The 22,197-nt window shown below is 44.6% G+C and overlaps 1 protein-coding gene across 1 annotated transcript; it reads left to right on the top strand.

The window, feature by feature from the left end:
- Positions 1-7,561: 7,561 nt before the first annotated feature.
- On the top strand, positions 7,562-22,136 carry LOC118384309 (myc-associated zinc finger protein-like). Its single transcript, XM_035770719.2, has 7 exons — positions 7,562-9,154; positions 9,435-9,585; positions 15,211-15,581; positions 15,747-16,015; positions 19,439-19,502; positions 20,152-20,323; positions 20,506-22,136. Exons 1-7 carry the CDS (start codon positions 9,122-9,124, stop codon positions 20,835-20,837), a joined length of 1,392 nt encoding a protein of 463 aa, XP_035626612.1. The 5' UTR covers positions 7,562-9,121; the 3' UTR covers positions 20,838-22,136.
- Positions 22,137-22,197: the final 61 nt, after the last annotated feature.

The raw sequence follows: 22,197 nt of genomic DNA, 5'->3' as shown, positions 1-22,197 counted from the left end.
GACGATAGTTGCAGGCAGGGCAGGCATATCTGGTGAGTAACGAACATATTTTGACAGAGCTGGTGAATGGTAGCTTTCTGGGCAGAGAGGAGATCTTGTCATATTCATAATCTCCTCTGCCCAGATACTGGTTCAGGCTTTGGCAAACTTTGAACAAAAATACAAACGCAACATGGCACGTTAACTACACTGAACAAAAATACAACATGTAAAGTGTGTATATATATATATAAATAACCTTTGCTATGAGATCCTGAAATTGAACAAAGCTCAGCACGATGATGCATCCAAAACACAATTGACAAGTTTTGCCATTGATCATCCTGTTGAGATGTTAATCTACAACAGTGATTGAAGTCCACCTTTTGTTAAATTACAGGGAAAAAATAAACATTCCATTGATTGGACATGATTTGGAAAGGCACATACCTGTCTATACAAGGTCCCACAGTTGAAAGTGCATGTCAGAGCAAATACCAAGCCATGAGGTCGAAGGAATTGTCCGTAGAGCCCAGAGACAGGATTGTGTCAAGGCAAAGCTCTTGGGAAGGGTACCAAAAACGTTATTCAGCATTTGTACTTATTATGGATCCGCATTAGCAGCTACTCTTCCTGGGGTCCAGCTAAATTTAAGGCAGTTTATACAATTTAAAAACAATACATTCACAGATTTCACAACACTGTGTGCCCTCAGGCCCCTACTCCACCACTACCACATATCTACATGATTAAATCCATGTGTATGTATAGTGCATATGTTATCGTGTGTGTATGAATGTGTCTGTGCCAATGTTTGTGTTTCTTCACAGTCCCTGCTGTTTCATAAGGTTTTTTTTTATCTAATTTGACTGCTTGTGTCAGTTACTTGATGTGAAATAGAGTTCCATGTAGTCATGGCTCTATGTACTACTGTGTGCCTCCCATAGTCTGTTCTGGACTTGGAGACTGCATGTCTTGTGGAGTATGTATGAGTGTCCGATGCATTCAATATGTCAATACCTCTCGTAAATAAAAGTAGTGATGAAGTCAATCTCTCCTCCACTTTCAGCCAGGAGAGATTGACACGCAAATGATTAGCTCTCTGTGTACATCCAAGGGCCAGCCATGCTGCCCTGTTCTGAGCCAATTGCAATTTTCCAAAGTCCTTTTTTTGTGGCACTTGACCACCCGACTGAACATTAGTCAAGGTGCTACTACTGCATCAATATGTTTTGACCATGACAGTTTACAATCTAATGTTACTCCAAGCAGTTTAGTCATCTCAATTTCCACATTATTTAGTACAAGATTTAGTTGAGGTTTAGGGTTTAGTGAGTGTTTTGTTCCAAATACAATGCTTTTAGTTTTAGCTTATTCCTTGCTACCCACTCTGAAACTAACTGCAGCTCTTTGTTGAGTGTTGCAGTCATTTCAGTCACAGTAGTATCTGATGTGTTGAGTCAACCGCATACATAGAAACTCTGGCTTTACTCAAGTCAGTAACATGTCGTCAGTAAAAGATTTAAAAAGCAAGGGGCCTAAACAACTACCCTGGAGAATTCCTTAGTTAGGAAGGTGACCAAAAATCCGATGGTGACTTTTACAGAGCTCCAGAGTTCCTGTGGAAATGCGAGAACCTTCCAAAAGGACAACAATCTCTGAAACAATCCACCAATCAGGCCTTTATGGTAGAGTGGCCAGACGGAAGCCACTCTACCTCTGCCTTTTGTCAAACTCCTGCTTGGAGTTTTACAAAAGGCACCTAAAGAACTCTTTGGCCTGAATGCAAGTGTCACGTCTGGAGGAAACCTGGCACCATCCCTACGGTGAAGATGGTGGTGGCGGCATCATGCTGTGGGTATCAGGTAAGACCCAAGTGCAGACTGTGTTGAAGTAACAATATTTATTGCAACAACAGGGGCAGGCAGACGACAGGTCAAGGCAGGCAGGGGCTGATAATCCAGAATAGTGGGGCCAAGGTACAGGACGGCAGGCAGGTAGATCCAGGGTCAGGTCGGGCAGAGGTCGGTAATCCAGAGTAGGGGCAAAGTCACAGGACGGCAGGCAGGCTCAGAGTCAGTACAGGCAAGGGTCAAAACCAGGAGGAAGAGAAAAAAGAGACTGGGGAAAAGCAGGAGCTGAGACAACTCTGGTTGACTTGAACAAACAAGATGAACTGGCACAGACAGACAGAGAACACAGGTATAAATACCCAGGGGATAAGTGGGGAAGATGGGTGGTGGAGACAAGCATAAGAACAGGTGAAACAGATCAGGGCGTGACAGTGGGGATGGTTTTCAGCGACATGGACTGGGAGACTAGTCAGGATCGAGGGAAAGATGAAAGGAGCAAAGTACAGAGATCCTTGATGAAAACCTGCTCCAGAGCGCTCAGGACCTTAGACTGGGCCGAAGGTTCACCTTCCAACAGAACAACAACCCTAAGCACACAACCAAGACAATGTGGGGGTGGCTTCATGACAAGTCTCTGAATGTCCTTGAGTGGCCCAGCCAGATCCCGGACTCGAACCCGATCGAACATGTCTGCAGAGACCTGAAAATAGCTTTGCAGCGACGCTCCCCATTTCAACCTGACAGAGTTTGAGAGAATCTGCAAAGAAGAATGGGAGAAACTCCCCAAATACAGGTGTGCCAAGCTTGTAGCATCATAACCTATTTTTGCTTTGTCATTATGTGTTATTGTGTGTACATTAATGAGGGACAAATAAAGCTGTAACGTAACAAAATGTGGAAAAAGTCAAGGGGTCGGACTACTTTCCGAATGCACTGTAAGCTGCCTCCAACGTTATTTTAGAGAATTTAGCAGTACATCCAACCAGCCTCACAACAGCAGACCACGTGGAACCATGCCAGCCCAGGACCTCCACATCAGGCTTCTTCACCTGCAGGATTGTCTGATGGGGGATGGGTGTGGGGTGCTGAGGAATATTTCTGTCTTTAATTAAAGCCCTTTTGTGGGGAAAAACTCATTCTGATTGGCTGGTTCTGGCTCCCCAGTGGGTAGGCCTGGCTGCCAAGTGGGTGGGCCTATGTCCTCCAATGCCCACCAATGGCTGCACCCTTGCCCAGTCATGTGAAATCCATACATTAGAGCCTAATGCATTTACTCCAACACCATCACTAAGTTTGCCGATGACACAACAGTGTAGGCCTGATCACCGACAATGACGAGACAGCCTATAGGGAGGAGGTCAGAGACCTGGCCGTGTGGTGCCAGGACAACAACCTCTCCCTCAACGTGATCAAGACAAAGGAGATGATTGTGGCCTACAGGAAAAAATAGGACTGAGCAAACCCCCATTCTCATTGACGGGGCTGTAGTGGAGCAGGTTGAGAGCTTCAAGTTCCTTGGTGTCCACATCATCAACAAACTCACATGATCCAAGACAGTCGCGAAGAGGGCACGACAACACCTATTCCCCCTCAGGAGACTGAAAAAATTTGTCATGGGTCCTCAGATCCTCAAAAGGTTCTACAGCTGCACCATCGAGAGCATCCTGTCTGGTTGCATCACTGCCTGGTATGGCAACTGCTCAGGCTCCGACCGCAAGGCACTACAGAGAGTAGTGCGTACCGCCCAGTACATCAATGGGGCCAAGCTTCCTGCCAGCCAGGACCTCTATACCAGGGGGTGTCAGAGGAAGGCCCTAAAAATTGTCAAAGACTCCAGCCACCCAGCCAGACTGTTCTCTCTGCTACTGCACAGCAAGCGGTACCGGAGCACCAAGTCTAGGTCCAAGAGGCTTCTAAACAGCTTCTACCCCCAAGTCATAAGACTCCTGAAAGTCTAATCAAATGACTAACCAGACTATTTGCACCCCCCCCCTTTTACACCACTGCCACTCTCTGTTGTTATCATCTAGTCACTTGAACTCTACATATCCATATTACCTCAATTACCTCGACTAACCGGTGCCCTCACACATTGACTCTGTACAGGTACCCCCCTGTATATTGTTTCGCTATTGTTATTTTACTGCTGCTCTTTAATTACTTGTTACTTTTATTTCTTATTCTTTTTTTTAACTGCATTGTTGGTCAGGGGCTCATAAGTAAGCATTTCACTGTAAGGTCTACTACACCTGTTGTATTCGATGCATGTGACTAATACAATTTGATTCGATTTATTCAAATTGACCTTTATATGAACTGTAACTCAGTAAAATCTTTGAAATTGTTGCATGTTGCGTTTTATATTTTTGTTCAGTAGATCTAACATCGGAAACTTATAGCATAGCCAAAGAGTGTTGAATATAACGTTTTCATTTCAAGTTTGGTCCCTATTCAGTTTGAAATGTCAAGCAGGCAAAATGTTTCAAAGCAGTTTTACTAAACCAAACGAACTTCACCGAAATGTTGGTAACCAGTAGTGGAGGCTGATGAGGGGAGAACGGCTCATAATAATGGCCGGAATGGAATGGTATCAATCACATCTTTTTTGGGGGCTCATTCTTTGATACCATTCCATTCACTCCAATTCATTTCAGCCATTATTATGAGCCGTCCTCCTCTCAGCAGCCTCCACTGGTCTCCAGTTTAATGTAGTGATCACTTCAACTAGGCTGGATGTGTCTATTCATAAAGTATTATCACAAGTTATACCAATAATTCCAGTAAAATGCTTTGTAATTGTATAATATAGTTTTATCATTTCATCTTTGGTCTCTGTCTAGACATGGCTTCCTGCAGCAGTCTGCTGTCTGAAGAGCAGTTCCAGTGCTCTGTCTATCTGGACGTGTTCACTGAGCCAGTCGCCACAACTTCTGCAAGACCTGCATCAGAAAGTACTTGGGTAGCAATTACGTGTGCCAGTGTCCACTGTGTAAAATTACTTTTGAAAGGAGACCAGATCTGAGTCGATACTTTTATTTCTGAGATGGCCGCTCAGTTCGGGAAATCAGTTCAATGGAAAGCTACCCGCAGCCCAGGCCGGCACCCTACTAAGTCTGGAGAACTGGCCTGTGACGGCTGCACTGGGACGAAGCGCAAGGCACTAATTTCATTTCCTGGTGTGTCTCACCCTCTTTCTGTGAGACTCACCTGCAGCCTCAGCTGATCGACCCCGTGGAGAGCCTGGAAGACAGAATGTGTAAGAAGCATGACAGACTCCTGGAGATGTTCTGTAGGACTGACCAGGCGTATGTGCGTCAGTTCTGCACTGAGACACACTACAAGGCTCACCACACCGTTCCTCTGGGAAGAGAATGGAGAAAGGAGGGCTCTGCTGGAAGCACAGGCGCAGAAGATGATTCAGAAGCGACAGCTGAAGGTTGAGGAGTTCAAACACTCCGGAGAGCTCAGCAACAGAGACGCAGAACTTGACATAGCAGACGGCGTGCAGGTCTTCACTGCTCTCGTGTGCACCATTGAGAGAAGCCAGGCTAACTACATTTAGAATGTTAACGAGAAGAAGAAACGTGCAGAGATGGACTGGAGTGTGTATCGAAGAGCTGGAGCAGGAAATCACTGGGGACCACCTCCTACAGAACGTGTCATCCCTGCACCCCCCCCCCCCACACCACCACACACACACTCACCCAGGTCCAGGACTTGTCTGAGATCAGTTTTCACAGTGCTCTGTGTGGAAGGGGTGTGAAGAGAGGGGTGAGGAGCTCTTTGTCTCAGCTGGAGGAAAAAGTGAGGGGGACTTTTTCTGAGCTTGAGGAGAAATGTCTTAACCGAATGGAGAAGTTTCCCAATTTGATGCTGAAGAAGATGCAGTGGATGTGACTCTGGACCCTGATACAGCAAATCCCAGACTCAACCTCTATGAGGATGGCAAAACAAGTGAAAGATTAATTCACAACAAATAAACCTTTACCTTATGAACTACAATATGATCCAGAGGTGGCACCACAGGGTCAAAAGTATGTATTTTTCTCCTGATCTGATGACCTGGTCAGGTAAAACTCCTATTCGTAGGCTATTCTGGAAAATAAGTATTTTTAACTTTAATTTAGAATTGAAAATGAACCCGGTTTCAACGTCCGGGAAAATACTTATTTTTCAATGTCCGGAAAATATGTACACTGAACAAAAATATAATCGCAACATGTAAAGTATTAGTCCCATGTTTCATGAGCTGAAATAAAATATCCCAGAAATGTTCTATATGCACAAAAGGTTTCTTTCTCTCGAATTTTGTGTGCACATTTTTTTACATCCCTTTTTGTGTGTGTTTTCCCCTTTGCCAAGATAATCCATCCACCTGACAGGTGTGGCATATCAAGAATCTGGTTAAACAGCATGATCATTACACAGGTGCACCTTGTGCTGGGGTCAATAAAAGGCTCTAAAATGTGCAGTTTTGTCACACAACATAATACCACAGACGTCTCAAATTTTGAGGGTGTGTGCAATTGGCATGCCGACTGCAGGAATGTTCCCCAGAGCTGTTGCCAGAGAAATGTAATGTTCATTTCTCTACGAGAAGCCGCCTCAACGTTATTTTAGAGAATTTGGCAGTACGTCCAACCGGCCTCACAACCGCAGAAGACATGTATGGCGTTGTGTGGGCAAGCGGTTTGCTGATGTCATCGTTGTGAACAGAGTGCCCCATGGTGGCGGTGGGGTTATGGTATGGACAGGTATAAACTATGGAAAATAACACAATCGCAATTTGACTGCACAGAGATACCGTGATGAGATCCCGAGACACATTGTCGTGCCATTCATTCACTGCCATGTTCATGTTTCAGTATGATAACGCACGGCTCCATGTCTCAAGGATCTGTACACAATTCCTGGAATCTGAAATCGTCCCAGTACTTTCATGGCCTGCATACTCACCAGACATGTTACCAATTGAGCATGTTTGGGATGCTCTGAGTCGACGTGTATGACAGTGTGTTCTAAGTCCGGCAACTTCGCACAGCAACCCCCAAGTGACGAAAGCGTTCCACAGGGATGCTGGTCCATGTCGACTCCAATGTTTCCCACAGTTGTGTCAAGTTGGCTGGATGTCATTTGGATGGTCGACCATTCTTGCATTCTTGATGCACAATGGAAACTGTTGAATGTGGAAACACTTAGAATCGTTGCAGGTTTTGACACAAACCGGTGGCACCGACTACCATGCCCCGTTCATAGGAACTTAAATATTTTGTCTTGCCCATTATTCACCATCTAAATGGCACATATACACAATCCATGTCTCAATTGTCTCAAGGCTTAAAAATCCTTCTATAACCTGTCCCCCCCCCCCTTCCTCTACAATGATTGAACTGGAATTAACAAGTGACCTCAATAAGGGATCATAGCTTTCACCTAGATTCACCTGGTCAATCTATGTCATGGAAAGAAAGAACATTGTTCATAATGTTTTGTACACTCAGGGTATTTATCACAGAACAACCAAGAAATGAAGAGTGACATCAAGGCTGTCTTTAAGGGCTTTTATGTAGCTCTGCAAAGATATTATTAAAACACATCAAACACATCAGTCTTCAATGCACAAGTTGTTCTTGCTCAGTGTTTTCAAGGACTGAGAAGAAAGGGGGCTACGAGTAGTACCAGGGTGCTCACAGTGATGTAAGCACCCAGATGAAATAACATACATTCAATGAACTAAAAACAGAAGATGGTATCTTCCAGCTACTGTAGCTGCCTCCTGAACATCAATAGGCACTACTAGTAGCGCAACAAATGAAAGTATAAACCAAAAGTTAAATTCCTGGAGATAATAGCAATCTGATTCCCCTCATGTCTGAACTGGGCTTGGGCCACTGACCATTAACCTAGATGTTCTGTTCTGCCTTGTGTACTGTTCCAGTAATTTGAAGTTTGATAGAATAACCATTGTAACTCTCCTACAACAGTCAAATTTGCAGCAGCATTATTTTACAGCCAGAGATGCAGATATGAGTAAGAAGTCCAGTATCTCTGGAGCATTAGCCTACCTCACTTCTAGCCTTAACAATCTATTGAAAACAACAACGTTTTTGTCATGTTGATGTATAGTCCTATTACTGTGAAGCTGTTGCACCTGTAGCATGTATATTTACCTTTAAGATGCGCGTGATCTTGTTTTATTGCCTTAATACGTTTCTATTGATGTCACCCAGTTGGGTATTCTCAATATTATCTCACTATAAGGATGTTGTGATATGTTAGTTTGGAGTGGGGAAATCTTACGCGATTCTATTGCATTACTAGCTGTTGATAAAATAGGTATTTATGTCGGCCGAACTCGCGGGGGCAAGAAGACGGATGCACGGGTCTATTGAAAACAGCGCACGCCACGGAGGAGACGGGAACAGCGAGGAGGGTGCATAAGCTACACTAAATACTTTCCCTTTAAACAGGGGACACGGCGGCGGGGGATAGATAGAGAGGGGAGAGGAGAAGAGATGTAAAAAAAAAATAAAAGGAAGAAAGACAGCGAGGGTGGGAGGGAGAGAGAAATAGAAAAAAAAAAGAAAGATGTCGTCCTCTCGTTTGAAAAGCCGAGGCGAAGCTTTCGATTGCGGCCGATCGGGACTCTCTAGTTAGGGACACGATTTTACGCAACACCGAGGCTTTGGAATCCACCACCGCTTTGGCCTCTCGGAGCTATCGAAATAAATGACTCTTCGTCCACGTATTTACAAACAACTGCGAACTTATTGTTATTACTTTTTATATATTTTTCGTTATTTGTAATACCCAAATTTTGCATGGATTTGAGAATAGGATTTCTTCTTAGGCTATAATATAAATATACAATGTAAATTGCATTGTAAATGCTTCATTAAAAGCATGCATCAACCATTTTGTCGCATTTTAGTTATAATATCATGTTGCATCCTTTCGTCCCACACCATATAACAACATTTTAGTTGAACATTATCATTACTGTCAAAAAATATTGTCATATAACTGACAGCCTTTCAAAATGGATCATTCATCTTCAATAATAATGTATGCTATTGAATGCACCGCGATTTAAACTTTCACACAGAGATATTCACCTTGGATATTTGAAACTGCAGAGAGGAACTAGGTAGGCTGCAGACATTATAGCAGGTGGAGTGATTCATCAGTTGGCCCCAGCCTATGGTTGGTTGGCGCCCAAGTCTCAGGTGGATATATATTTCTAGTTTTGACTCTTGGACTAAAAGTATCTGACATCATCCTGCTTCAAAATGGATTCTTCTTGGAGTAATTTTCTGTTTCAGGTAAGTTTGTGTGTGTGTGTCAGAGAAAGAAAGATACAAATTGTGTTTAATGTCTCACTCTTCAGAGTAAGATCATACACATGCTTATTATGTTTGTGATGTCATATAAGTCTTAAGCTGACAATTTGCCAACTGTGCCCCTTACAGATTTGTTGTAGTATTGATTATGAGGGCAAGAGTGAGAGCTTGTGTGTGTGCTGACTGGGGTCAAAGGTGGCATGATCCCCCAATGATGTGTATTTCAAGCCTCAGCAGCTCATTCTTGCTCTCATTTCCCCAGACTCCGCCCTCACAGACCCAGTCTGAGACAGCCCTCCAATCAGAGCTGCTTCCGGACATGTCTGGCTCCGCCCAGAACCCCCCTACAGAGCACATAGCCCCGCCCCCATCCACAGTGGACACAGCCGCCCTGAATGAAGAGCCTTTACCTGGTGAGCATGCAGGTTCTATATCCCAAAAGGCACCCTATTCCTTATATAGTACACTACTTTTGACCAGCAGCCATATGGCTCGGGTCAAAAGTAGCTCACTGTGTGTGGAATAGGGTGGCGGTTGCCATTTGAGATACAGCCAGGATCAGGTACTATTTACTCAATTGATCAATTCCACAAGTCTATAATGATAATATTAGAATAATAATATATGCCATTTATAAGACACTTTGAACCAAAGCGACACACATTAAAAAAATGATGCGTGGTCCCAGCGGAAATCGAATTCTGGCATTGCAAGCATCATGCTCTGCTGACTGAGCCACGGAGGACCACTATGTTTATTCAATAAACACATAAGGAATCCACAATAAACTACTGGATAGGAGGGGGGTGGAGGGGCAGAGAGTGTTTTTCTTGTTGTCAAGAGTCACGGCTGCTGCAGACTCAGCGGAAGCACCTTGATGTCCTCTCTTTACATATAAAAGCTGAAAACACGCACATACAATCTGATATCTCTTCAGCCCCACCCTGAACCATGGGATTTCTTACTTCAGGAAATAATGTCCTTTTCACACTCCCTGTGTCTGTTGCATATGTTTGTGACAGATAGAGGGGTGGAGAGAGAGAGAGAGAGAGAGGACTAAAATGAGAGGTTGTGAGAGAGAGAAAAAAAGACAAATAAATGTAATATTGTTGCACTGCTCTCACCGTCACAGATGTAGACGATTCACTCATTATTTTTTTTATTACATCACAGTTTCTGCCCAGCACACACATAATGTTCTGAGAACCATACACTACCATTCAAAAGTTTGGGGTCACTTCGAAATGTCCTTGTTTTTGAAATAAAAGTACATTTTTTTTTTACCCATTTAAAATAACATCAAATTGATCAGAAATACAGTGTAGACATTGTTAATGTTGTAAATGACTATTGTAGCTGGAAATGGCAGATTTCTTTTTATGGATATATACACTGCTCAAAAAAATAAAGGGAACACTAAAATAAAACATCCTAGATCTGAATGAATTAAATATTCTTATTAAATACTTTTTTTCTTTACATAGTTGAATGTGCTGACAACGAAATCACAAATTATCAATGTAAATCAAATTTATCAACCCATGGAGCTCTGGATTTGGAGTCACACTCAAAATTAAAGTGGAAAACCACACTACAGGCTGATCCAACTTTGATGTAATGTCCTTAAAACAAGTCAAAATGAGGCTCAGTAGTGTGTGTGGCCTCCACGTGCCTGTATGACCTCCCTACAACGCCTGGGCATGCTCCTGATGAGGTGGCGGATGGTCTCCTGAGGGATCTCCTCCCAGACCTGGACTAAAGCATCCGCCAACTCCTGGATAGTCTGTAGTGCAACGTGGCGTTGGTGGATGGAGCGAGACATGATGTCCCAGATGTGCTCAATTGGATTCAGGTCTGGGGAGCGGGCGGGCCAGTCCATAGCATCAATGCCTTCCTCTTGCAGGAACTGCTGACACACTCCAGCCACATGAGGTCTAGCATTGTCTTGCATTAGGAGGAACCCAGGGCCAACCGCACCAGCATATGGTCTCACAAGGGTTCTGAGGATCTCATCTCGGTACCTAATGGCAGTCAGGCTACCTTTGGCGAGCACATGGAGGGCTGTGTGGCCCCCCCAAAGAAATGCCACCCCACACCATGACTGACCCACCGCCAAACCGGTCATGCTGGAGGATGTTGCAGGCAGCAGAACGTTCTCCACGGCATCTCCAGACCGTCACGTCTGTCACGTGCTCAGTGTGAACCTGCTTTCATCTGTGAAGAGCACAGGGCACCAGTGGCGAATTTGCCAATCTTGGTTTTCTCTGGCAAATGCCAAATGTCCTGCACGGTGTTGGGCTGTAAGCACAACACCCACCTGTGGACGTCGGGCCCTCATACCACCCCCATGGAGACCGTTTATGACCGTTTGAGCAGACACATGCACATTTGTGGCCTGCTGGAGGTCATTTTGCAGGGCTCTGGCAGTGATCCTTCTGCTCCTCCTTGCACAAAGGCGGAGGTAGCGGTCCTGCTGCTGGGTTGGTGCCCTCCTACGGCCTCCTCCACGTCTCCTGATGTACTGGCCTGTCTCCTGGTAGCGCCTCCATGCTCTGGACACTTCGCTGACACACAGCAAACCTTCTTGCCACAGCTCGCATTGATGTTCCATCCTGGATGAGCTGCACTACCTGAGCCACTTGTGTGGGTTGTAGACTCCGTCTCATGCTACCACTAGAGTGAAAGCACCACCAGCATTCAAAAGTGACCAAAACATCAGCCAGGAAGCATAGGAACTGAGAAGTGGTCTGTAGTCACCACCTGTAGAACCACTCCTTTATTGGGGGTGTCTTGCTAATTGCCTATAATTTCCACCTGTTGTCTATTTCATTTGCACAAGAGCATGTGCAATTTATTGTCAATCAGTGTTGCTTCCTAAGTGGACGGTTTAATTTCACAGAAGTGTGATTGACTTGAAGTTACATTGTATTGTTTAAGTGTTCCCTTTATTTTTTTGAGCAGTGTATATAGGCGTACAGAGGCCCATTATCAGCAACCATCACTCCTGTGTTCTAATGGCACGTTGTGTTAGCTAATCCAAGTTTATTATTTTAAAAGGCTAATTGATCATTAGAAAACCCACTTTCAATTATGTTAGCACAGCTGAAAACTGTTGTTCTGATTAGAGGCAATAAAACTGTCCTTCTTTTAGGGACTAGTTGAGTATCTGAAACATCAGCATTTGTGTGTTCGATTACAGGCTCAAAAATGTCCATAAACATATACCTTTCTTCTGAAACTTGTGTCTGTTCTTGTTTTGAGAAATTAAGGCTATTCCATGTGAGATATTGCCAAGAAACTGAAGATCCCGTACAACACTGTGTACTACTCCCTTCACAGAACAGCGCAAACTGTCTCTAACCAGAATAGAAAGAGGAGTGGGAGGCCCTGGTGCACAACTGAGCAAGAGGACAAGTACATTAGTGTCTAGTTTGCGAAACAGACACCTCACAAGTCCTTAACTGGCAGTTCATTTAGTACCTGCAAAACACCAGTCTCAACGTCAACAGTGAAGAAGTGACTCCGGGATGCTGGCCTTCTAGGCAGAGTTGCAAAGAAAAAGCCACATCTCAGACTGGTCAATAAAAATAAAAGATTAAGATGGGCAAAAGAAGACGGACACTGGACAGAGGAACACTGCCTAGAAGGCCAGAATCCCATTCATTATTGGTTTTGGGTGTGTTATGCCAAGGCCAGAGTGACAACCCACAGGACGGTTGACCCCCAGGGCCAGGACTGAGCAGTCCAGCACCTAGGGATTACCTAAATAGGTATCTCCCCTGACGTGGGCATGTTTTCAATACTGACTCCTTTTGTCATACTGTATTCCATATAAGGCATGCAGACCTTATGAAAGTTGCCCAGTATATACCTTTAATCTTGGATGGCAACAACAACTGCCCGGGTTACATTACATTGCTATACTGCCTCGAATAAAAACTCACATTCCACAACAACAAAAAACATCAGAATTATCCGTCTTCAATCGTTTGGCCGCTGGTTTCATTGTTTGATTCGGGTCTAATGTGAATGAGGCATAAATAATACCTTCTTTTGGCCAGCTCTCTCTCTGATGGTACATCAACTGGTGAAAGCTAGCGAAGTTCATTTACTTCTGTTGAAATGGGACAAAAAGGCTACAGAACATTTCCATACAAACAGCTGTTAGATATTAATAAATGCCACCTCATATCGCTATCTGACAGATAGCTACAGGCTAGAGATGAACTGACTGTGGTAACTACTAGCTAACGAATTCATTCACCTCAGTCAAGAGGGTATAAAACATCAGCTAAAGTTACATATCAGTTACACTACTAGTTCAGCACTGGGAACACTCTTTTTTTCTTCTATTAAGTTAAACAGCAGTTACCTGTCCAGTTACATCAGTCAACTTAAGAGTAGCCAGTTTCTGCTCTGCTTGCTTTTACAACTCAGAGAAAGAGCTCAACACATACACACTGAGAGCAGCTGCCTCTGTTCAACTCTCCTGTGCTGGTCCAGCCAGCTTTTCAAAAGCTTTGCCTTCACACAGCCTATCCACCCGCTCTTTGGTGTCCATGTGGTCCTAAATCTAGCTGTCTGAAACCTCCAAACAGCCTACCCGACCATTCTAAGGCGTCCGCATGGTCCTAAACATACCAATGCCGTTTTTGGTATCACAGTGCAATGATAAAACTAAGAGGGGACAAAAATGCAATTTCTCCCAGTGAAAGTTGTGCCCCTGACTTTAACAGAACTACTACGTCTACTAAAAGTTCAAACATAGTTACATTTAATTACAAATGTGGATGTTCTCCAATTCTCAGATGTTCTCCAACTGGTTTGACTTTGAGAATGTTCTCAAATAGTTCAGAGAACGTTAAGAAACATATTCTTCTGTGGGAATTTCAGTACTTCAGCATAACTTTTGTTACAGATTTCCTCATGGTTCTATTTAAAGTCATGGTCTCACATTGTCCCAAGAATGTTAAGAAACAACGTTCTTCTGTGGGAATTTCAGTACTTCAGCATAACGTTTGCTACAGGTTTCCTCATGGTTCTATTTAAAGTCATGTTCTCAAATTGTTCCGAGAATGTTAAGGAAACTTTCCATAAAAAAAACAAGAAATCTTTAGTAACATTCAGAGAATGTTCTAAGAATGTTATTTAAAAACATCCTCTATCTTATTAAGTGTGTTGGCTGCACCAACTAATTGGCCACACCTGATCTTAATGAGTGGTTGTTTCCTTTGAAATGGGGTCTGTTTGAAAAGACAAAAATGTGAAAAAAAATTGCCATTCTAGTTCATCCTGGTGGCGCAGTGGACTAATTCTGTAGATGGAGAACAGAAGATCATAGGTTTGAACCTCACTGACGTTGTGCCACAATTAAAAGTAAATGTGTTTATCATGTTTAATGCCTAAGCAAATTTACTTCCATGTGTCCTATCTATGCTTGGATTTCAAAACAGTTAACCCAAACTTAGTTAGCAGTGTTATTAAAAGTTTTACAGAAACATGTTCTCAGAACGTTATTTAATTACCATCAAATTACCTATAATTTCCCTTCTCAGAACCTTAATAAAACCTTCCAGGAAAACTTTCAGAAAACCAGAGTAAAATGTTCTCAGAACCTCCTTGCAATATAAAAATGAATGTTCACAGAACAGGCAAAATGTTCAATTCTGTTCTCAAAATGTTTAGAAAGCTTTGCGTTTCACCGGTCAGGGGTCAAGAAACGTATGACTTCCTTCCCAGAACCAATGGGAAATCAAAAACGTACATTCTCACAACTTCCAAGAAACCAAATGTGCTTGCTGGGTGGTCATTCACCAGATGCTTTCATCCTAAACAACTTACAGTATACAAATGTAGAGGGACCCAATAGCTTACTTATTCATTATGTCGGGTCCATGTAGGAATCCCAACCCACAATCTCTACCCTTAGTTCCCTTTCAGGAGTTACGTTGTCTCACACTTTTGTTTGCCCTCTTTCCCTTTCCCCTCTATCTTTATCTCTCTCTTTCCTCTCTCTTTATTTTCCATCTCTCCTTTAGAAAAGGCCGTCTCCAAGCCTGGCCGGCCCACACACATCTGCGCCACGTGTAACAAGCAGTTTAAGAACAACTACAACCTCCGGCGCCATCAGTCGGTGCACACTGGCATCAAAATGAAGGACAGAGCAGCCAGAGAGAGGGAGGACGGGAGCAAGGGAGGAGGAGGAGGGGGGCGGCAAACAATCCCTCTCTCCCTCCTCCACCTCTCTCTGCCCTCTCATCCTCCTCCCGCAGTATCCCTCCCCCAACCCTCCCCACTTGGAAACCAGGAGGGCCAACCTGTTGCGGTGGCCATCGCCCCAGCGACCGTCACCATGGCTGCGCCCCAGGTGCTCCAAGCTGCAGTTGTGGTTGCCGGGACAATGGTACAGGTTGGTTGGTGCCTGTTTTGTCATAATTATTGAAGAATAATTTGCTGCTCCCTATGTCGTTCTCGCTCTCTCCTCGCCTACTTTATTGTGCAATGTAGCCAGAGTAGCTATACTTACCCCACAGCCAGCACTAGCCAACTGTCCCTTTCTTCTCATCAAACCTAGAACCAGAACCAGGGGCCTCAACCCTACCCCAACCCTAGCCCCAACCAGGTGAGGAAGAACCATGCATGTGAGGCTTGTGGGAAGGCCTTCCGAGATGTGTACCACCTGAACCGCCACCGGCTTTCCCACTCGGACGAAAAGCCCTACCACTGCCCCATCTGCCAGCAGCGCTTCAAGAGGAAAGACCGCATGAGCTACCATGTACGCTCACACCAAGGAGGGGTGGAGAAACCTTACGTCTGCCCCCACTGCGCCAAGGGATTCTCACGGTGAGAATGGGGATGACTGGGTGGTGGGAGGGGGGAGGGTTCAATTGTGAAACAAGTCTACACACATGCACATACGGTACCAGTCAAAAGTTTGGACACACCTACCTACTCATTCCAGGATTTTCTTTATTTTTTGTATTTTCTACATTGCAAAATAATAGTGAAGACATTACAACTATGAAATAACACATTATGGAATCATGTAGTCACTAAAAAAGTGTTAAGCAAATCAAAATATATTTTATATTTGAGATTCTTCAAAGTAGCCACCCTCTGCCTTGTTGACAGCTTTGCACACTTGGCATTCTCTCAACCGCTTCATGAGGTAGTCACCTGGAATGCATTTCAATTCACAGGTGTGGCTTGTTAAAAGTTAATTTGAGCCAATCAGTTGTGTTGTGACAACGTAGGGGTGGTGTGCAGAAGAAAGCCCTATTTGGTTAAGACCAAGTCCATATTATGGCAAGAAACAACAGTCCATCATTACGTTAAGGCAGGTCAGTCAATCTGGAAAATTTCAAGAACTTTGAACATTTCTTCAAGTGCGGTCGCAAAAACCATCAAAACGCTATGATAAACTGGCTCTCATGAGGACCGCCACAGGAAAGGAAGACCCAGAGTTACCTCTGCTGCAGAGGATGAGTTCATTAGAGTTACCAGCGTCAGAAATTGCAGCCCAAATAAATGCTTCACAGAGTTCAAGTAACAGACACATCTCAACATCAACTGTTCAGAGGAGACAGTGTGTATCAAGCCTTCATGGTCGAATTGCTGTAAAGAAAGCACTACTAAAAGACACCAATAAGAAGAAGAGACTTGCAAGCAATGGACATTAGACCGGTGGAAATCTGTAATTTGGTCTGATGAGATTTTAGGTTCCAACCGCCGTGTCTTTGTGAGATGCAGAGTAGGTGAACAGATGATGTCCGCATGTGTGGATCCCACCGTAAATCAAATCATATGTATTTATATAGCCCTTCTTACATCAGCTGATATATCAAAGTGCTGTACAGAAACCCAGCCTAAAACCCCAAAACGGCAAGCAATGCAGGTGTAGAAGCACGGTGGCTAGGAAAAACTCCCTCGAAAGGCCAAAACCTAGGAAGAAACCTAGAGAGGAACCAGGCTATGAGGGGTGGCCAGTCCTCTTCTGGCTGTGCCGAGTGGTGATTATAACAGAACATGGCCAAGATGTTCAAATGTCCATAAATGACCATGGTCATGGTCAAATAATAATAATCACAGTAGTTGTCGAGGGTGCAACAAGTCAGCACCTCAGGAGTAAATAAATGTATTTTGGCTTTTCATAGCCGATCATTGAGAGTATCTCTACCTCTGCTGTCTCTAGAGAGTTGAAAACAGCAAGTCTGGGACAGGTAGCACGTCCGGTGAACAGGTCAGGGTTCCATAGCCGCAGGCAGAACAGTTGAAACTGGAGCAGCAGCATGGCCAGGTGGACTGGGAACGGCCAGGTGTCATCATGCCAGGTAGTCCTGAGGCATGGCCCTAGGGCTCAGGTCCTCCGAGAGAGAGAGAGAAAGAAAGAAAGAGAGAATTAGAGAGAGCATACTTAAATTCACACAGACTGACCCTAGCCCCCCGACACATAAACTACTGCAGCATAAATACTGGAGGCTGAGACAGGAGGGGTCAGGAGACACTGTGGCCCCATCCGATGATACCCCCGGGACAGGGCCAAACAGGCAGGATATAACCCCACCTACTTTGCCAAAGCACAGCCCTCACACCACTAGAGGGATATCTTCAACCACCAACTTACCATCCTGAGACAAGGCCGAGTATAGCCCAGAAAGATCTCCGCCACGGCTCAACCCAAGGGGGGGGCGCCAAACCAGACAGGAAGACCATGTCAGTGACTCAATCCACTCAAGTGACGCATCCCTCCTAGGGATGGCATGGAAGAGCACCAGTAAGCCAGTAACTCAGCCCCTGTAAATAGGGTTATAGGCAGAGAATCCCAGTGGAGAGAGGGGAACCGGCCAGGCAGAGACAGCAAGGGCGGTTCGTTGCTCCAGAGCCTTTCCGTTCACCTTCACACTCCTGGGCCAGACTACACTCAATCATATGACCTACTGAAAGAGATGAGTCTTCAGTAAAGACTTAAAGGTTGAGACGGAGTCTGCGTCTCTCACATGGGTAGGCAGACCATTCCATAAAAATGGAGATCTATAGGAGAAAGCCCTGCCTCCAGCTGTTTGCTTAGAAATTGTAGGGACAATTAGGAGGCCTGCGTCTTGGGACCGTAGCGTACGTGTAGGTATGTACGGCAGGACCAAATCAGAAAGATGGGTAGGAGCAAGCCCATGTAATGCTTTGTAGGTTAGCAGTAAAACCTTGAAATCAGCCCTTGCCTTACAGGAAGCCAGTGTAGGGAGGCTAGCACTGGAGTAATATGATCACATTTTGTTGGTTCTAGTCAGGATTCTAGCAGCCGTATTTAGCAGTAACTGAAGTTTATTTAGTGAAAGTAGAACATTGCAGTAGTCTAACCTAGAACAAAAGCATGGATTAATTTTTCTGCCAAATTTTTAGACAGAAAGTTTCTGATTTTTGCGATATTACGTAGATGGATTAAAGTTGTCCTTGAAACTCTTGATATGTTTGTCAAAATAGAAATCAGGGTAAAGCATGGAGGAGGAGGTGTGATGGTGTGGGGGTGCTTTTCTGGTGACACTGTCTGTGATTTATTTCGAATTCAAGGCACACTTAACCAGCATGGCTACCACAGCATTCTGCAGCGATACGCCATCCCATCTGGTTTGCGCTTAGTGGGACTATCATTTGGTTTTTAACAGAACCATGACCCAAAACACACCTCCAGGCTGTGTAAGGGCTATTTGGCCAAGAAGGAGAGTGATTGAGTGCTGCATCAGATGACCTGGCCTCCACAATCACCCGACATCAACCCAATTGCAATGGTTTGGGATGAGTTGGACCGCAGAGTGAAGGAAAAGCAGCCAACAAATGCTCAGCATATGCGGGAACTCCTTCAAGACTGTTGGAAAAGCATTCCAGGTGAAGCTGGTTGGGAGAATACCAAGAGTGTGCAAAGCTGTCATCAAGGCAAAGGGTGGCTGCTTTGAAGAATCTCATATAAAATATATTTAGATTGTTTGCTTACTACATGATTCCATATGTGTTATTTCATAGTTTTGATGTCTTCACTATTATTCTACAATGTAGAAGAAAATAGTCAAAATAAAGAAAAACCCTTGAATGAGTAGGTGTGTCCAAACTTTTGACTGGTACTGTGTATGTACATGCACACATTTGTGAAATGAGTCTGGAGTTCTAATAGGATTCAGTTCTAAGAGACGTCTGTTGTGCAAGGGTAGCTCTATCGACGAGAAATGACCGATAAGACACACGTGGGATCTTAATCCTTTCTCCTGTCTGTTCTAGACCCGACCACCTCAACAGTCACGTCAGACAGGTGCACTCCACTGAGAGACCCTTCAAGTGCCCGGTAATCCTCTTCTTTCTAACTCACTTTAACGCTTTCACTCTGTCTTTTTCTACTCTCTGCATGTATTATTGACCCTCGCAATGAATCTGTCTCGGTCCTTTTGTCACAGTTAGTAAGTCACTTGCGATATCTCAGATGGGTCTTGCCATAAAGATCAGTCATTTACAAAATGACACTGATTGGCCAGATGGTGGCGCTATAACAAGCGATGAAAATGCTAACTTTGAAAGGTCATGCCCCTCAACCGGTTTGACCTAAAGTCATTCCATTCGGTACATAGGTCCCGGCTCACAAGGAGCAAATTTTAACTCAGGGACGCATAAGGTTTGTCATGATGGATTTTACGCTACTTTGGATTTTGTGAAAAACACTTAAAAGCTACTCCTCTGGCACTGACTGACTGATCTCCCAGAAACTGCATCATTCGTGGGGGACAACATTTGAACTCTTGCCTTGTTCTTTCTCCCTATTTTCAAACTTGTTTCCTGTCGTATGTCCCTTGCTTCTATGTATACACTCTTTTGAATGTGTTATAGGCAATTTAATGGCATTGACCTGCTTAGCTTCTAAAATATAGTGGAGAAGAAAAATGTCAAAATGTCCAAGCTTCAACAATGGTTTTGTGTGTGCGGGCGCGTGTGCTACACAGACCTGCACGTCTGCCTTCGCCACGCGGGACCGTCTCCGTGCCCACCTGATTCGCCACGAGGAGAAGGTGCCGTGCCACATCTGTGGCAAGCTCCTCTCTGCCGCCTACATCACCGATCATATGAGGGTCCACAACCAATCACAGCACCACGCCTGCCACCTGTGCAACCGCAGTGAGTGGACTTCCATGTTATTTTTTACGTGTGAAAGGAGAGGAGAATACCTGTGTAACACAGGTATCCCTCTCTCATTCCTCATCTCTCATATGTCCTTCTCTTTTGTTCCTCGCCTTTTCTTATTTCTCAATGCTCTCTCTCCCGCTCTCTTCCTCCCTCTCCCTCCCGTCTCCCTCCAGGCTTCACTACCCTCACCTATCTGCGTGTCCACGCTCAGAAACACCACGGCCAGGAGTGGAAGGAGAGCGGAGGGACACGGGGCATGTTCGGCGGGGCCGGTGCCGGCGGGGTGCTGCTGTGCCAACTGTGTGGGGTGCAGTGCAAGACACCCACCCAGCTCCAGGGCCACATGGGCACCCACGCCGTCACCCAGGTCCAGGGCCCCCCCAGCCCCAGCAGTAGCCCCGCGGGGACCGGCACCATGGCTGTGGCCGTGTCTCTGTCAGGCAGCTCAACCGTGGGCCTGCTGGTCACTGACTGCTCCAGCATTGCCCCCCAGCCTCTCAGCTAGCAGCCAGGCCCATTGGAGAGAGGGGGGGGGGGGGGGTGGAGGTAAAGGGGTGCCGTGGAGACTGCAGTTAGAACAGCTTGAAAGAGGAGTGGATGTGGCTCCGGGGTGAAATTTCTCTTAAGTACAGATGTACTGTAGGATCAGTTTCCCTTCCCCCAATCCTAACCATTAATGGGGAAAATGAAATACTGGCCCAGGATCAGCATATAGGGGCATTCACCCCCCAGGGCCCCATTCGTTTTTTTTAAACCTTGTTTTTACTAGGCAAGTCAGTTAACAAATTCTTATTTTACAATGATGGCCTACCTTGGCCAAACCCTAACCCAGGCAACACTGGGCCAATTGTGTGCCGCCCTATGGAACTCCCAATCACAGCTGGTTGTGATACAGCCTGGAATCAAACCAGGGTCAGTAGGACTGAGATGCAGTGTCTTAGACCGCTGCGCCACTTGGGAGCCCTTTGTATTTGATCCTATTTAAGATGTTGCTGTTGTTTACGCAACAGTCACTTTATCAACTGCCATTGGTGGCCACGAGAGAGAAGAGGAAAGGAGAGATTGTGGAATCCCCATTTTTTTTTTTTTTGTGTATCAAATTCTACTGAACGAAAGAGAACGTTTTCCTGTTCAATATGAAACTTTTCCATTCACATAGAACCCGAACTCCCATAACAATGTTTGGGATTTTACAAATGCATTACTATTTATTTTCCTTGGAAATATTGATTATACAGTATATGATCACCCAGACGCAGTATGAGCTGTGGTCCTACATTGGCTTTTTGCTTTTTAAGATGAACAGTATCCCAAGAAAGGACTGTTGCCTTTTCAACAGAAACATGTCATCACCATGTAACTTTACCATATCACTTATCGACAGAGCATCAAATGGGTATTTATTTGTCTGTATATTTGGCCACTGAATGCTCCGTCTTTCTTTGCTTCCTATGATCTTGTTGTTATTATTCTGGATGCTCTGATTTATAATTCTCTCAAAGTTGAATTGGTCTGAAAAGTATTTGTACTTTTGTGACGCGTTTTTTGTGAGATTGCATTCTAGACTGTTCATCTGTTGGTGTAGAATTTACTCTGTTAATGTCACTGTATTAAAGCGGTAGTATGTATAACCTATATGCACTTGATCTGTGAACAGGTACAGCATCTGATATCAGAGGTGCCAGTAGAATAGAAAATGATTATGTCTCTGGAGAAAAATGTCATTCTTTTAAAACTTTTGTTTGTTTGATGTCCCTATATAGATGTAGTTATGATAATCTGAATAGAGATTCTATGAACCGTTGATCTATTGTCCATGGCATTGCTTACACCAGTGGTCTAACCCTCCCCCACCTTTTCTCCTG

Source organism: Oncorhynchus keta, chromosome 5 (assembly GCF_023373465.1).
Source record: "Oncorhynchus keta strain PuntledgeMale-10-30-2019 chromosome 5, Oket_V2, whole genome shotgun sequence".
Lineage (NCBI taxonomy): Eukaryota > Metazoa > Chordata > Actinopteri > Salmoniformes > Salmonidae > Oncorhynchus > Oncorhynchus keta.
This window is presented reverse-complemented; position numbering and strand designations above follow the sequence as displayed.

Excerpts from the sequence above, each read along its gene's own strand:
- LOC118384309 (XM_035770719.2), top strand. The coding sequence starts at position 9,122 with ATGGATTCTTCTTGGAGTAATTTTCTGTTTCAG. Across the intron at positions 16,016-19,438 it reads TGCGCCAAGGGATTCTCACG|ACCCGACCACCTCAACAGTC; the intron begins GTGAGAATGGGG and ends TGTCTGTTCTAG. Across the intron at positions 20,324-20,505 it reads CTGCCACCTGTGCAACCGCA|GCTTCACTACCCTCACCTAT; the intron begins GTGAGTGGACTT and ends GTCTCCCTCCAG.